The sequence below is a fragment of the Notamacropus eugenii genome, chromosome 1 (genome assembly GCF_028372415.1).
Source record: "Notamacropus eugenii isolate mMacEug1 chromosome 1, mMacEug1.pri_v2, whole genome shotgun sequence".
Taxonomy (NCBI): Eukaryota; Metazoa; Chordata; class Mammalia; order Diprotodontia; family Macropodidae; genus Notamacropus; species Notamacropus eugenii.
Window position 1 is genome coordinate 181,226,591 of NC_092872.1, and position 17,469 is coordinate 181,244,059.

General features: G+C 42.0%; 1 protein-coding gene across 5 annotated transcripts in view; it reads left to right on the plus strand.

Annotated features, from left to right (window-relative positions):
• CNNM2 (cyclin and CBS domain divalent metal cation transport mediator 2) overlaps positions 1 to 17,469 on the plus strand; it is a 167,206-nt gene that overhangs the window by 111,744 nt on the left and 37,993 nt on the right. For all 5 annotated transcript variants that reach the window (XR_011969743.1, XM_072621308.1, XM_072621317.1 and 2 more), the window contains exon 2: positions 7,709 to 7,852. Coding sequence is in view for 4 of the 5 variants with exons in the window: in XM_072621308.1 (XP_072477409.1) it covers positions 7,709 to 7,852 (144 nt within the window). In the remaining variant the exon portion in view is untranslated. The remainder of the gene's footprint in view (positions 1 to 7,708; positions 7,853 to 17,469) is intronic.

Genomic DNA, 17,469 nt, shown 5'->3' on the forward strand with positions numbered 1-17,469 from the left:
GGTTTTATTACTCCTGTAATATTTCAAGGATTTGAAATTTTGTATTTGTGGGTACTCTTATCTACCAATGCAAATTGCATCCTCTCTGTAACTCTGGAAGGGCTCTAAGATGTTTCCACGTCCAGATTTTAAGCTACGTAAGTAGGAGAAAGTGCCATGGTTCAGAAGTCCTTAACCTTTGGCAGCCTGGTGAAGCCCTATTGACCCCTTCTCAGAAAAAGATAAAATAAAATACACAGGATCACAAAGGAAACAATTACATTGAAATACAGTTATCAAAAACCAAGTTAACACACCCCAGGTTAAGAAACCCTGCTTTGTGCTTTCATGAAATGAATGGTGGACTGAAGAGTTTCTTCTTACGTAAGTTTTCCCCTAACATGTGAGGGCCCTCTCCCCCGACTGTTACTGTGCATGCAATATTTTCTTTTTTACCTATTGTATGCATGTTGTATTGTATACTCCAATAGAACCATAATCTCCTTGGGGGCAGAGGCTGCTTTGTTTTTGTCTCTGTAACCCTCATGTCTTGCATAGTGCTGGGCACATAGGAAGCATTTAACAAGTGCTTGTTAAATAAATGAATGGATGGGTGGATGTGTCCGCCCTGTGCTTTCTGATACATCTTCCGCAGCTGGGAAGGGGACAGAGGGTCTGGCGTTTGGGTTGATTCTTTGTTGAATAAAGGTATAAATACAGAAACTTTCGGAAGTTAATGCCAAACCTGACTTTATTTCAGAGAAGCCCCTGAGCCCTGGCACTTAATCCTACTCTCAGAGATCTTTAAATGGAACTTACTTGTTTAAATTAAACAAATTATAGCAGTTTCGTAATGTCTTTAAAATGTTTTCTCTTTAAAATTTTTGTTAAGGGCTTAATAAATTTCTCTTGTCTTGCCTTGCCAGTAACCAACAGAAGGGATATGTTGGTAAACGTTTAACAACCAGCTTTTGGGGTTGGGGGCAGAAATGTACATGTGACAGACTCTAAAATTCAGTCTACATCATTAACATTTCCTCCCTCACTTTTTTAAGTCGAGGCAATCACAACACAGTAAACCAAGCCCTGACTTGTAGCATTTACCAATTTCCAAGACGTAAATATTCACACTGAAAATTTAACAATCGGGTCCAGTTCACTTGGCTCCAACGCAGCCCTGGTTCCAAGCCTGAAGGATCTCTGTGGAAGGAAGTCCATGTCTTCTTTGCTTCTGAGACACATAGAGAAGGGGCAGACCAGACTTGCCAGTGATCCAAGCAGAAATGGCTTTCCTTGGGCAGGATGGTTTCCTTCAGTTCAGGTGAATAGAAAATCTTGGGTTTTGATATTGACTAGGTCTTCTAGTCTAATGCAGAACAGGAGGGCAGGAAATAATACAGTGGCGTCTGCTGCAGGCCAGGCTAGCTCTTTGTACAACATTATCTCATTTTATCCTCACAGCAACTCTACAAGGTAGCTGTATTATTATTTCCATTATACGGTTGCGGAAACTGAGACAAATAGAGGTTAAGTGACTTGAACTCAGGTCTTCCTGCCTTCAGGCCCAGCCCTCTATCTACTGCACCACTAGCTGCCTTTAATGATTCTTATTGGTACAAGTTTCATTTTTGGCTCACATTTATTTATCTTTGTAAAAAAATGATCTCTTTTGTGATTGTGCTTCTTTGAAATCATGAGCCTAAAAAGGACCTCTACAGTATGCTTGCTTTTTTTTTAATAGGGATAAATGTAAAGGAAACTGACTTCACAAACACAATGCAAGGGAACCCTGGGTAATGCAGCACTTTGTCAGGAGAGGTCTGGAGGTTTAAGTGGCCTGCAAGGTCAGCATGAAGCAATAGTGAGACATTAGCCAACAGAACTAATGTGATCTTGGGCTGTGTGAGGAGAGGCCCAGCTCTGAGGAACAGGAGAAGGTATGTGCTCTGTGCTCGGTCCTGGTGAGACCAGGTGTGACCAAGTGGGCTGAGATCAGGTCTGGGGTCTCTAGTTTAGAAAAGCTCTTGTCCAGAGTGAAAGTGTTACCCTCTGCAGACATGAGGAAACTTGGAGGAAAAGCTACAGTTGGCTGGTGGTTGAAGATAGGGTCTACATTTTAGACTCGCTGCATTTGCAGTGGCTGCAGAGGGAGCCACAAGTCTCTTAGGCCACTGAAGCCGCACCACCAGACAGCCGTGTGTCTCCCAACTCTGCTTTTCTCTCTGAATTTCACCTGTTTCAGTCAGTTACACACACACACACACACACACACACACACGCAACCTGGTTGTAATACAACAAAGGGATAATTTAATTAGAATAGAAACATAAAACAAATAACAGGAGAGGAACATAAGCAACAAATACTCTTAAACTAAGAAGACTATCCTGAAACCAAGTCCTCTCTGTCCTTGATTTTCAGCAGAGCAAGAATAATCTTCTGATAACCCTCCATTCTTCCCAACTCACCTTTGAAGGGAGAGCTAGAGCAGCCACTCATGCTAGGTGTTCAGGAGCCTGGTTGCAGCTCTTGGGGTGCTCTGTGCTTCCTAAGGTACCATTCCACAAAGCGGTGCTTTCTGGTCACCCTGCCCTTCTGCCATCTCTCTCAGGAGGGTGAACAGGGGAATGTACTCTCTTCTCAGGTGGATAAATACTTTTATCTTTAGGAAGGGGAGAAGGTCCTGGTTCTGTGGCCTTCCCCCTCATTCACTAGGTTCTTTCTTCCTTCAGAAGTCTCCAAGAAAAGGCTAGATGACCAGGTGTTGAGTATGTTTTCCAGAGTAATCCTGTTCAGATCAGGCTTAGACAAGATGGTGGGTGGCCTGAAAGGTCTCTTCAAAATCTGAGATTCTTCCACTGTTGACTTTGTCCTTCATCCTTCTTGCTGAAACAAAATTCTGGGGATTGTACTTTGCACAACATCCCTGGTCAGGGCCATAGTGACTCAGTCTGTGAAGACACATAGACAAATGACTCTTAACGTATAACATAGTCCATGTACTCTGAGGTCTAAGAGTAATGATCCCCACTGACGGGGATGGTAAGTGAACACTTTGGGGCATGGTCAAGTCAAAAGAGCAGTGGCTTTGGAGTGAGAAGACCTGAGCTGATTGTTCAGTTCAGTTATTTTCTATATATGTGAACATGAGCAAATCACTGATGGATCTCTTTGCTCAATTTCCTCATTGCCAAGATCAGGGAGCAGAGTAAGATGATGGCTCCGTGGTCTCTGTGGTCATCTCCTTGGAGAAGCATGATGTTAAAGGAAGCACCTGCCCTGGGGCAATCAGCTTTGCCTCAGGGACTTTCTAGCTCAGGAGGTAGCTGTTGAGGCTGGATCTGTCTTCAAGGATAAAGGAAAGAAACAGAAAACAGAGGTAGCTGTTTTGGTCCCATCTTGGGCTTGCCTAGGCTGGTACCTGTAAACTGCCATTACCATGTATTTGCTGGGGGCCCCCATGGCCACTGGGAGAAGGGGGAAGGAAAAGGAAAGAAATCCCTCCCATTCTTTGCTGGAAGTACAATGAATGGCTTGGATGTATTTCTAAAAGTTTTCTCTGGTGCAAAATGAATAAATTGGACAAGATGATCTCTAAATTCTCTCTTTTCTGGTATTGCAAGAAATGGCCCCACTTTAGAACTTCTTGCCTAAAAATGACAATGGAAAGGGGAAATTGGGAATCAGTTGGGTGGGAGAAATTTCAAAAGAACCCCAAACCACTATAGGGTTTCAGGGCTAGATTCTTATCTCTCTTAGCTTGGTAAGACTGTCTCTATCACCTGCTCACTAGGGAAAGGAATTTATGCTACATGTGCTTCATGCACATCTGTATTTCATAGACATCTGTTTTCTTCAGGTCATATAATCTGATTGCTCTACTTACCTTAAATGTCAGATAATTGCTTTTACTGATTGTTTTCTGTCCTTTTCTTAGAATCCACAATACATCAGTTCCTGGTCAGTTTCCCCAAAGCCCCTTCTTCTACCTTTAAATCCTTAACTCATTATTTATAGAATCCAGAAAGGTCCTGGTGGAACTCACTTCCTCTGTTTTCTGAACCTGCAAATGTTTCTGGTTTATCCATAGTAATCTTCACTCTTGAATTCACCTTGACATTTTCTTTTTGATGAATTCCTTGATTTGGCCAGAACATTTTGCTCTTGGCAGCACTCAGTGACACAGTTAAAATGATTTGCATTGTCATTCTCAGAAATTATTAATGCAGGGAAGAAGACCTCATTTCCTGGGCCCATTTTTAGTGCAAGGAAGAGGAAAGGTTGAGAAAGTACTAAGTATGTCTCACCAGCGGTCTGGAAGCAAAGAAAGATTATGGCCAAGGAGAGAAGTCAGGGAAGCACTTCATACGGTTGGGAATGGATGATAGATAGGTGAGACAGGAGAAGAAATAGAATTTGATTTGTCATTGCTTTAATCCCTTCGGTAACTTAACATTTAAAAAGCACAGCTCCTCTGAACAACTTCTTCTTGAGTCTGGTCTCTCAGATCCCTTGGTGTTGTGGGGTTGGCATTTAAAATATGTCCATCTGCATTTAAACGAGCTGCTCCAAGACAATCAGATTACGCAGTAGTTACTCTGGTGAGAACAGCACCTCAGAGGGATGGAAACTTCATTTTGAGTCTAATATTAGACCTTGCTTTGGAAAATTCCTTTTAAATGATCACAAGCTGGGAATAGCGAAAGAATGTTACTTTCGACAGACAGCATTCACCAAGAATTTTGAACTGCTTCTGGTGGGTCCCTGGGAAAGCAGATGTGAAAAACCTTACCGGGCTGACAAGGCTTGGCCTGATGGAGTGTTTCTGTCGGTCCTTGATAAGTTTCCTCCCTAGTCTAATTTGCTCAAAATGCTTTCATTCTTTGCAGATGAGTAGGTCTGAGGTGGAAATTTTTAGGATGCCAGTTTGTCTAACAGTCTGAACTTCTGTGCTTGTGGACATGATTGACTAGAAAGGGGCTGAAGTCAAAGAAATTGAGCCCTTGGGGTAATCTCTTCAGGCCCCTTTAGAAGCCAGTGCTGGAGGACAGAAGATACTCCCTCCAGACCCAAAGCCAATTTCGAGGGGATAGTTAGTGCTGGGAGCCTGAGCAGACCTGGCCTTGTAGTGTGAGCTCAGCTGGAGGTCACAGGGCGAACTCACTGGCCCTGGAGTTTTAATGAACTTTTGTTACCCGTGGCTCATGGGGCTTCCTTGAATAAGGGACTCCTGCTCTAACTCCTACAGACCTGGATTCATCCTAGAGAGATCCTAATTGCAAACATGGGGATGTGGAGAACCCTTTTCTTGTTTCTCCCTGGCTCACGATGCCACCACCTCTGATAAGTTCTTGGATGAGGAGAAGGGAAATCTCTAAAACAAAACTTAGCCATGGCTCATGCCGAGGGTCTTCCCCAAAGGGAAGAATTTGTTAATGCTGTCAGATATCAGCCCTGTGCCTACCATCTCCCACTCTGTAATCCTCTCAGAAAGGGCTCATTGTTCAAAGTGGTAGATGTCAGACATGGGACATTTGTTTATTTCCTTTACCATAGAGGACATGTTTAAAATCCAAAAGACTCATAAATGTGCATTAATAAATACTTCCAACATGAAACAGTAACCCATCGCCTTCAGTGTACTCTGCTGAGAGGGAAAGTCTTGGAAGCTTGTGGGACTGCTGAAAAGATACTTTGTATTTACCCCGAAAATGTACTGTCTGATCAACTCCCAAAATAGTGATTTTCAGGCCGGGCAACATTGGCTTGGACTTTCTTGGTCCTTGCAGTCTTTGCCCGCTCCTGGCAGTGGTCATTTTCTACGAGAAGGGTATATAGTTGGCAGGAGCCAGCACCAGCTGGGCAAGCAGCTCTGACTTAGTAACTCTGGACCTCTCCAATTCACAAAGTAGCCGCTGAGGCTGGAAATGTCTGCCCCAGGGGAGAACTGTTTGGTGAACTGTTCTCAGAGGAAGCAGTACAAAACAGAAGACAGGCAGAGAGTGAAGGGTCTATTTCATGTTTGCCTTGGCAAGCCCTGGTTCATCACCATTGCCATGTGTTCACTAAGGGCCACCATGGCCTTTGTGGAAGAGGGAAGGGAAAAGAGAGAAACCTCCTCAGCCTTTCTTTTCAGAAAACACACAGGGTGACGGGCCTGGATGTGTCCTGGAAGAGCTTTTTCAGTTATTACATCCTACTGATGAGTATCTTCTCTTGGTTGAGACTTAGTGTTCTTTGACAACCTCCCACCCTCACCACCAGTCAAGGGGATGTTGAAGGGCCAATCAGGAATTGCTGGGTTTCACTTGTCCTTTAGCAAAGGACAGAGCATGGGATTCTCCCTGCATATGTTCTGTGGAATGACCCCTGCCACACTTTCTTTAAAGAAGAAATAGCCTGGCCATTTGGTCATATAATTGAGCAAGTTTTCTTCGAGAGGGATGGAAATGGCCAACATAGGTTTTTGATAGATCTGTGCTCTAATGATGATTGAGCAATGACAGATCTGAATGTAAAGGACAAACGGCCTTCTGTTTAGGACTGGAAATATAATCGTTTAAATGATCATATACATAAAGTTCTGAGCATTTCAAGGCTAAATGCTGCCTTCATACACTGAGTTTCACCAAAGAAGTGATGACATATTCGTTTCAGATGCTCAGTATGTACCTGGTATCAGGTAGATTCTGTGGTGGTGCCTGAGAGAATTTCTGTTTGTTATAGGTCCAGAGACATATAGGAGTGGGATTGTCAGTGCCAACTCACTTCATTTTACAGATGAGCACCTGAGGTTGAAAGAGGTCAACTTGTCTAGGATCATATAGCTAGTAAGTGTCTGAGATGGGAACTGAGATCTTCCCAATATCAAATCCAGCCCTCTGACCATTAGGCAACACTGTTACTTAGAAGTGCTTATTGAGTAATTGAAGCCCTTTCCCAGATATTGGAGATGGTGATGGAGAAGGTTATAGGGACAAGTGAGTGACTTCCCTTTAGGGAGTTTGCAGTTTAAGGTGAGCAAATAAGATATAAGCATATAAAGCTAGGGTGTAAGCTATGAGAAGTTCAGTTTCTATACCTCTAGCTGAAGAGTGTAGACAATAAAAGCTATAAAGGCTCAAAGGAGAATGAGAGCACTTCTGGCTGGAATAATCTTACAAGACTTTCCCTTAAAGGTGAAGGATGGATAGAATCTGGGTAGGAAAGAGAAGAGCAGTTTATGTGAGGGAATAGTATGGACAGAAGTATCAAAGTAGGCACATGACAAAAGAAGGAAGATGAAGCTGGCAGCCTCTGTGGAGCGGACTAGAGGAAATGAGGCTGGGGGCAGAGAGATTAGTTAAGAAACTGTTAGAGTAGTCTGAATGTGAGGTAGTGAGAATCTTAGCGATGGTCATGATAGGAGGGGACAGATGCTAGAGATCTTTCTATAGAAGGAACTGATAACTGCTGAAGACCAGATCCATTAAAAAAGAGAGATCTATGAAGCACTAAATGAACTGATGAAGAGGTGACAGCTGCTTTGGCTTAGCGGGTCTCACTTTTGGAAAGCTCAGAATGCTCAGCCATCTTGACTTGTTTTCTGTCCATCTATATCTGTTTTACAGTGCAGATGCTCATGTTGGTAATTCAGTCTTGATGTACTTTACTTTGGAATAAGATCTGCAAACCTCTGAAGTTCTATTTAGGTTTGAAAACTTAAAATTATTCTGTTTTTCCCTGAAGGTAAATCTCACTTGGCCATAGTGCAGCGGGTAAACAACGAGGGAGAAGGGGATCCATTCTACGAAGTGCTGGGAATTGTCACTTTGGAAGACGTGATTGAAGAAATCATCAAGTCGGAGATCCTGGATGAAACAGATTTGTACAGTGAGTAAAATGACCTTTGCTCCCTTTAAACATTGACTATGATTCCTCCCACATCTTTCCAGGTTGCTGACTGTCTTGGTTTTGTTATGATAGCCTGTCTAAGCTCTTGCTTCAGATTAATCTGATACGATCTATTTTGTGTGCTAGTCTTGACATTGGTGGGAAGTCTGATGAGGTTACCATGCTCCTAGGGAGAGGGAGAGCGGTGATGTGGTTAGGGTCAGGTGACAACAGTGTTTCCTGAGAAGCCAGGTGCTCCATAGGCCGCCTGCCTGAAACACCTCTTTCCTGATGGTGCTGAGCTCGCACTTTGCTGGGAAATCCAGACCATCATTGCTCTTATTAGGACGGCAGGCTTAATAGTTAGCTTTATTGTCATGGGTACAACTGATTCCTGCATAATCACATTCTCTCATTGGTGAATGATTCTTGTTTGGTGGGTTTGTTTTTACAAAATATGAGCTATTTCTAAACAAGTAGACTGGCTTAAAATCTCCCAGCAGGGGGGAGTTGAGCTAGTGAATGAGGTCAGTGAGCTGCTATGTTAAAACTCTGCTTGGAGCTCTTACCAGAACCTGGATTTCCCTCTGCTCAGATCCCTCCTGTGCATGTGAGCGACTGTGGTAAAGAGCAGGAATGCCAGACAATGCACACCAACTGAGGCCACTCCAGACTTAGTTTCTATTACCTAACTGAGAAGAGCCCCCCTGTGCTCCTGCCCTGATCTACATCTCCACGTCTATAGCTCCTTTACTACAGTCAGCACTCTCAGTAAGCTTCTATTAAGTGCCTACTGTGTATCAGGCCCTGTGCTTGACACCAGGGAGATGAATACAATAAGTTAAATACCCCCCTCCAGCTTACGTTCTAACTGAGGAGCAATAAAGACATATGTAATATAGAATATGTGTAAAGAGAATCAATACAAATGAATATAAAGGAGTTAAGTACAAGGTGGTTTGAGAGGGAACCAGGACAAGTTCCACTTAGGAGATGATGCTTAAGCAACAGTCCCAGGGAAAGATCCTATGAGGAGGAAGTGAGAAAGGAGGGCATCCCAGGCATGAGGCATGGCCAGTACAAGGGCAGGGAAAGAGGAGATACGGGGACATATAATTGGTGAGGAAGGGTTTGTCTGGATTGAAGAACACTGGGTCAAGGTGATGTGGGGTTATAAAAGCTAAAGAGAGGAGCATCTATTTGATGCTGAGAGGGAACTCTAAGCATTAATGGAGTAGGGAGTGACATGGCCAGTCTCTGATGAAGAGGTTGTTGTCCTCTCCCCAGCGCCCTCTGCTTGTGCCCTTGACCTCATTTGCTCTTCTCTCTGATCTTTGCTTTCTGTATCTCTAATCTTCAATCTTTCCTTATAAACCCCTACCTGATCCTCCCAAACCTCTAGCTGTTATCCTCAATCCCCTCTTCTTTTCCATACTAAGAAAAAGTTGTCCACCTCCCTTGTCTCCACTCCTTCCGTTTTCATTTACTTTTTATCCCTTTGCAGTCTAGCTTTTGACCTCATCACTCAACTAAAACAGCTCTATGTTTTACCTGCTAGAGAGGATGGCATATTCTCCATCTTCATCTTCCTTGACTTTCCTGTATTTGACTCTGTTGACCACTCTTCCTTCTGGATATTCTTTGCTTTCTGGGTTTTGGCTGTCCTCTACTAGTTTTTCTGTTTGTCTGGCCATTCCTTCTCAGACTCCTTCGCGGAATCATTGTTTATACCATCCCCTGTTAAGCAAATATACCCTATGGTTTTCTTTTTTTTTTTCTCTCTTCACCTTCTCTTCCAGTGATCTCATCAGTTCTCCTTAGTTTAATTATGATCTCTGTGCAGATGATTCCCAGATCCATTTATCTAGCTATAGTCTCTCTTCTGAACCCTACTTTCATGTCAGCAACTGTTCATTGAACATTCCAAGTGGATGTCTCATAAGCATCTCAAACTCAACATGTCCAGGACAGAACTCATTATCTTCTCTCTCCCCCCTCCCCCTGCCCCTGCAGTACTGCTCTTCCTAACTTTCTCTTCTTTGTTCAGGGCACTATCATTCTAGTTACCAGCTTTGCAAAACCTCTGCAATACCTTCTACTCTTCCCTCTCACTAGTGGGTGGCCAATCCTTGCCTGCTCTATTTTCCCAGCAGCTCCCCCTCTGTCTCCTTCTCTCCATTCATGCCCTCCTCACTGATCACCTAGACTGTGTCTATAACCTCTTAATTGGCCTCCCTGCCTCCACTCTCTCCCCTCTATTTTCCACAACCTGATAAATTGATTTGATAAAAACCATAACCAGCATTTACTAACATGCTGACAGATACTTACCATGTGCCAGTCTCTGTGCTAAGAAGTTTACAAATACTGTCTCATTTGATCCTCACAACAGCCTTGGATGGCAGGGGCTGTTATTATCCCTATTTTGCAGTTAAGGAAATGGAGGCAGAGAGGTATTAAGTGGCTTGCCCAAGGTCACAAGCTAGTAAGTGTCTGAGGTCTAATTTGACCTCTGATCTTCCTGACTTCAGACCCAGTGCTCTATCCATGGTACCACCTAGCTGCACAAGGGTGACCATGTCAGTCAATGCTTAGAAAGCTCCAGTGGTTCCCTACAAATGTCTCTGTTTGGCATTTAAAGCCCTTCTCAATCTAGCTTAACCTACTTTCTGGGCCTAGTGTCTGTCATCCCTCCTTTTTTGCACAATCTGTGGTACACTTTAATCAACCTACCTGCTATTCCCATATGTCATTCTGTTTCCCTATCTCTGTCCCTTACACCTGAAATGTGCTCACTTTTCATCTGGGCCCCTTTGAATTCCTAGCTTTCCTAAAACCTCAGCTCAAATGCCATGGCTCATGCTAGGATTCTCCTGATCCCCCTTAGTTGTTTGAGTCCTCTTTCACCTCCCTGGTAGTACTTGTGTTTATATGCATACGTCCTGGATTTATTTATCCAATACATGTTGTTTCCCATAGTGGAATGTGAACTCCTTGAGGGCAGAGACCAATTTGTTTTGTTTATGTAATACCAGTGTCTAACCTAGTACCTGGCACACAGAAAGAAAACATAACAAATAAATTCTGGTTGAAGAGGATCTGCCAGTCCTGCCCTTTCTCACACATCTTCAGCTGCCAGGAAGGCGGTGGAACTTCTGGCCCTTGGGTTGATCCTTCTTTGAATGAAGACAGAGATGCAGAAACTCTTTGAGGTTAATGCTGAACCTGACTTTCTTGAAGGAAGACAAGAAGCTGTATATCTGGACCCTGGCAGTCCTATTCTCATAGAGCATTAAACATAACTATGGAAACAATGTATAGCACTTCCCCAAACTCCTAAAATGGTTTTTTTTCCCATCCAACTTTTTGTTTCCTTGTCCAGTTGCCATCAGTGGGATCTCTGTGGCAGGAAATCCCTTTTTTTCTTTACTTCTGAGACACTATAGAAAGGGAAGATAAGACTCACCAGTGACCCAAGGCAAAGCCTGCTTTGCTTGGGGCAGAATGATTTCCTTCAGCTCAGCTTGAATGGAAAATACTGTGTTTCAGTATTGGCCAAGTTTTCTAGGCTCATGATTCTTACTGGAACAAGTTTCATTTTTGGCTCATATTTGTCATATTTTTTAAAAATTTGGTCTCTTTCGTGATTGTGCTTCTTTGAAATCATCATCCTAAAAAGGACTTCTCCAGTGTGTTTGTTTCCCTATTTTTGGAGGTGTGGAGAAATAGATATACACTTGGGGATGGTGGTTATAACTCTGTAATGGAAGAGACTTCTAGATCCTGACCAGCTACGAGATTGGGCAGAATCTGAGAAGATGAGATATAATAGAGATCAGTGTAAAGTCTGACACTTGGTTTCCCAACTACAAAGTGAAGGAGCCTTGGATAATACAGCAGTTTGTCTATAAAAGATCTGGTGGCTTCAGGGCCCTGCAAGATCAGTATGAAGCAACATTGAGATTTGGCAGCCCAAAAAGCTGTCATCTTGGCCTGCACTAAGAGAAGCACATCTCTGAGGAATCTGAAGATGCTATTTCTTCTGTGCTCTACCCTGGTCAGGCTAGGTCTGAAGTTTTGTGTATAGTTCTGGGTACTACCTTTTTAAAATAACCTTTGTAACTTGAAGGCTATCCAGGAGAGGCCAAACTGGATGTTTAAGTCCAAGACATAAAAGATTAGTTAAGGGAAATGGGGATGGTTGGCCTGTAGAAGAAAACATATCAGGAAGAACATGATAGCTGTCTTTAATCATGTTAAGAGTTGTCATGTGAAAGAGGGGTTAGATTTGTTCTTTTTGGCCCCAGGAGCAGCAGTCGGAGGAAATTACAAAAAGGTAAATTGGGGCTTGATATTCAGAAAGACTTTTTAAATATTAGAGTTATCCCAGAGTGAAATGGATTGCTCTGAAGGTGTTAGTTTCCCCATCAGTGGAGGTCCTTAGGAATAGGTTGGATGATCACTTGTCAGGTCTGTGGTAGAGGGGACTTTTTTATTGGAATTGGTTGGACTGATGACCACTGAGGCTCCTTACAATTCTGAAATTATTCAGTTCTCTGATTCTGCACTTTGTTGAATTTGCCATTTTCAACCTTGCCTCAGAAATGACTGCTTCACATTAAGTCTGTGTATGTATGTGTATTGATCCTGTGGCTAATGTCCTTGGGATCAAAGAACAAATCAATAGATCCACAAGCTCCACTTCTATTTATACTTTACTTCTAAAAGCCAAATGTCAGTCTGTCCTGCTGTGTGCATTAGTCACACTTGTTCTACTGAAAATGTTGTCTGATCCTGGCTCTGTGTTAGAAAGTAATAGACTTGGGAAATTTAGCCTGACTTGCAGAATTAAACCTGTTTCCTTTATTAGTGGTCACTGGTGGCCTATATTTAAGGATTATAGGTTAAATAATTGATTTCCTCCTTTGAAATGTTAACAAAAGATAATTCATTGATTTGCTAGTTGTTCTCAGACTAATACCTGGCCCTATGTATCCATAAAAGTACACACTTCTCAAGTATGGGTCTGAATTATCTGGTTTTGTCTTTGATTATAACATTCTGCTTGTGGTGTTATATGATGGCAAACATGAAACCTTTAGAAAATTATAAATGAATAATATCACACTGAAGGTTTCAGGGCTGGGTGCTCCTACAACATAGAACCAATTAGGAACATAAGCAAAGAACAATCGTAAAAGATGTCATCAAGGAATAATGAATCAATCAGAAGTAGAAAATGTTTTTGTCTTATAGTGAGAGTAAAGGATGACAGTGGACAGAAGGAGTCCTCCACTGGTACCCTCAAGATGTCAGAAGAGAGCAAGGATGACCTTCTTTGAACTGTCTTCTATTAATATTTCAAAGGAAGAAGCCAATGATTTAATTCTCAAGAGTGATTTCTTAGTTATAGACCAATAGAAACCATTCATAAAGGAAATAGGTTTCATTTTCCAAGTCTACTACTTTCTCCCAAGTTTAGGTGGCTCCCTGTGACAGATTCATTGAAGGACCTGGACAAGAGCTGTATATGTTGGGCAGGCATGAATGGTTACTGTCGGCATCATTGGTGGGAACTTCCAAATGGATGTGATCACATATCCATTTGATAAAAGTTGAGTAGAGTTTGATTGCCAAGACCTTGGGACTTTAAAGGGCCTTCGTTGTACCTAAAAAATTCGATCTTAGTTTAAATTGTTTTTAACCTCCTTTTGATCGACAAAGGAGAAACAGTATCGTATAGTGGACAAAGGGCTGGTTTTGGAGTCAGGGAGTCAAGTCCTGCTTGTGTGACCATGGACAAGTCACCTAATCTCTCTTTGCCCCTTAATTTTCTAAATTGCAAAGGACATGCTGTTTAACATTGATGGAGGATATTTTCATGATGAGAGTTCCCTACGCTAATGAAATCACAGGTCTCGATTAGGTAAAATGAACTCCCGCTCACCCTTATCCATCCAAAGGACTTTTTTGATCCAGCAAGGTAGATCAAGAAGGAGAATATTTTATGGTCTCTCTTGGTCCCTAAGACATCAGTTATTCATTCAGATCGAAGTAGAGAATGACACCATAGTGACTCAAGGCTTAAGTTCCACCTGAATGATCTGGAAGCAGTTGGTACTGGTTGCTAATAATTCAAGATTCTAGCCTTAGTTTTTTACCCTATTTTATAGATTTGAGATTGGTAATTTATACTTTAAAAAATGGTGAAATCTTTTATGCCACCTATTACGTAGCTGCTTCCTTGAAGGAGGTCCCTCCTTTCTCTCAGTGTTTCCTGAAGCTGGAATTATTGCTGAGATTCTGTTGTAGACAGAGCATTCCCCAGGTCTACAAGGCTAAGTAGACTATTAGGAGACAATATGCTTTGCAATAACAGATAAACAGTAATGATGAGGCTAGGTGAGCAATTAAGCTAGAGAGACCTTTTGCTATTAGTAGTGCCTATAGATTACAAGCTGTGGGAAATGGGTGGGAGTTTGAGATTTGGGCTCTTTAATACTTTATTTCTATTTTGGGAAAACAATAATATTAGGATTTTTGAAATTATATCACATCCCATTCCACAAAACACCCATTGCAGTGCCATAGTGGACCATTAAGGTGACCGTGGTTTTTGGAGAGTGTGTCAACTGAGCCCAAATTCTGGCAGGCCCTATTAACTGGAAAGGATTCAGGTATGTGGCTGATAACAGACTGAGCACTTGGCAGCTAAGTTCAGACAGACTCATCACCATGGGACTGGCTAGCAGGGGAATCGATTTGGCCACAGGAACTCCTGAAGCCCATCCAGTAAAGCATGGAGGAATCATGCTCTGCATCAATGGTGGGGTCAATCTCTTGGCCTGGAAATTAAATACATGCATACATATACACATATGCATAAGGATATATAAATATACATGCACACGTGCATACATACATGATGATCACATTTATATCACACTTACATAGCCAGGCATATTCTAAGCACTGTACGATTATTATGTCATTTGATCCTCACAACAACCCTGGGACTCGGGTGCTATTATGAACTCCATTTTACAGATGAGGAAGCTGAGACAAATCGAGGTTACTCGTGTCACACAGCTAGGAAATGTCCAAGGCAGAATTTGAACTCTGATCTCCCTGACTTGAGGCCTAGCACTATATCTACTGTGCCACCTCGCTGCCTTCTAGATAAATAACATAGCACCCTTCCATAGTATGTCCCATGTAAAATTTCCCAAAATGCATATTTGTCTTTCACAATTTTTACAGTAATACCTGTTACTGGCTGTTTTTGAGCAAAGTATGCCAGTTAGTATATATATTTAATAATCTTCCACCAGTGGTTAGACTCTGGCCAGTGTTCCATTTTTTCAAGATTAGGGTCTAAGTCCCATGTTCCTCTCATTCGCCCTAGTCCTTTTGTCATAATTAAGGTACAGCTCATTGAAATATACAGTGATGTAACCTATCATGGCAAACAGGAAACCTCCAGAAAGTTATAAATGAATAGTATCCCACTGCTTCCTCACTGCTCCTTTCTGCTCCAGTTTTGGTTAAGTCTTCACGGACGTACCTGTGGCTGAGCTTTGTGTGTGACTGCAGGCAGAAATATTAGCATTACGAGGTCAAGGATCCACTGAGTAAGTATGGGCAGGACCATAGAAATTTTGAAGGAAAGTGAAAATACTTGGAGACATTTTTAACATGTTTGCATAACTAGTGGAGGTATGTATATTAACTTTGTATTATTATATGTTGACCTGTTGCCTCAGATCCTGAAATGCTGGGGTTTATTATATATTATTGCTGTTTTTGTCTTGTTATATCCACCTACTCTCCCTTCCGAGTTTGTTCTAGGACAATGGTTCTCAAACTTTTTGATCTCACAAACCTGTCACACCTTTAAAAATAATTGAGGACCCTCTGAATATCTTTCATTTATGTGAGTTAGATCTATCAGTATTTACCATGGTGGAAATTAAAACATCTTAGTATTAGAAGGAAAATTGTTAAGGCCTTGGGGTCCCATTAGCAAGGGGAATGAGGACTACTTTGAGAACTGCTGCTCTGGTAAATCTCCAAATGTAGCTTCTATCTAGGTCACCATGGATTTGGATAAAAGGGTTCCTCAGATCCTATAAGGGCAATCAATGTAACGAGACGTTTGTCAGATGCAGGACAGCTGCTGTTTTACCCCCACAGAAAACATAGGAAATGCAAAGGACTCACAAGATGCCCTAAATAAACACAGACAACACTTTAAAGATTTATAATGGTCAAATTAATAGAATTCCTTTCCCTCTTCCACTCTCCACCAGGGTCCTAAGGGCCTTCATGCTAAATAACATTCTGTGGTATAAGATGTTACTGTCCTTCCCCTAGAATAGAAGTAAAATTGATTGGCAGAGGGACAGCCCCTCAATCTTTTGGTAAATTCTTCTTTCCCACAGAGCCCTGCACAGTGCCACCACTGTCCACCCTCCACTCTACTCCACCCCAACACGAGTGCTATCTTGTGGTTTGGAGTTACCCAGAAAGAAAACATTTCAGGGAATAGCTAGACAAGCAACATCTCAGCACTCTGGAGAGTCCAGACTCACCCCACAGACCCAGATAAACATTCAGCCTTACGGTAGTGCTCTGAGGGCTTGGGGGCTCCTAGAAAGGAAGAACACTTGGGGCTTCCTACCTTGCCTCTCTTCTCTACATATTTTTCTTGCTTCCAAGATCTAAAAGAAGAAAGGTAGAAAAATGGAAAGGTAGAAAAGCAGAAAAAGGTGAAAAGTGTCCACTTCCTTTTATAAGCCAATACAGAGGAATGCCCTCCCCTAAAAGAGTCTAGACCAGGGATGGGGAACCTGTGACCTTGAGGTCACATGTGGTCCTGTAGGTCCTCAAGTGTGGCCCTTTGACTGACTAAACCTCATAGAACAAATCCTCTTAATAAAAGCATTTGTTCTGTAACATCTGGACTCAGTCAAAAAGCCACACCTAAGGACCTAGAAGATCACATGTGGCTTCAAGGCTGCAGGTTCCCCACCCCTGCTCTAAGTCCTCAAGTGTGGCCCTTTGACCAAATCCAAACTTCACAGATCAAATTCTATCCTTTCATGAATCCAAGCCAACTATCTTGGGAGAAACTTCCATCAGTGAAACCTATCTTTCAGAAAGGGGGGTGGGGATGGGAAGGAGAAGTAGTCAAAATTCCAGAACCAAAGTCTGTATACTTTTCAAGATAATCAAAGAATTCCCTTGAATAATCCCCCTACAGGAGTAAGATGCAAGGACCATGTCTCATTTATCCTTTATTCCTCTTCCACATTTCTATGCTCTCTAGTCACCAGATCTTTATATGCCATTTTGCTTATAGTTTATAATGTTAAAAAAAAACTAAAAATACTGTCATTACATTGAAAGAAAAATTTTTTAAAAATATCTTTTTAATGGGAAACAAGCTTATTCTAAAATTCTGAGTTAACTTATATTTTAATACTGAAATATGTGTCATTGATAGTATTTTTAGAGTATTACAAGAACTTGTAAAGTTGTGAAAGAAAAACTGGATTAAAAATAAAAATAAGTTGTAAGTTCAAGGAAACTAACATATATAGTCAGAGGAAGGAATT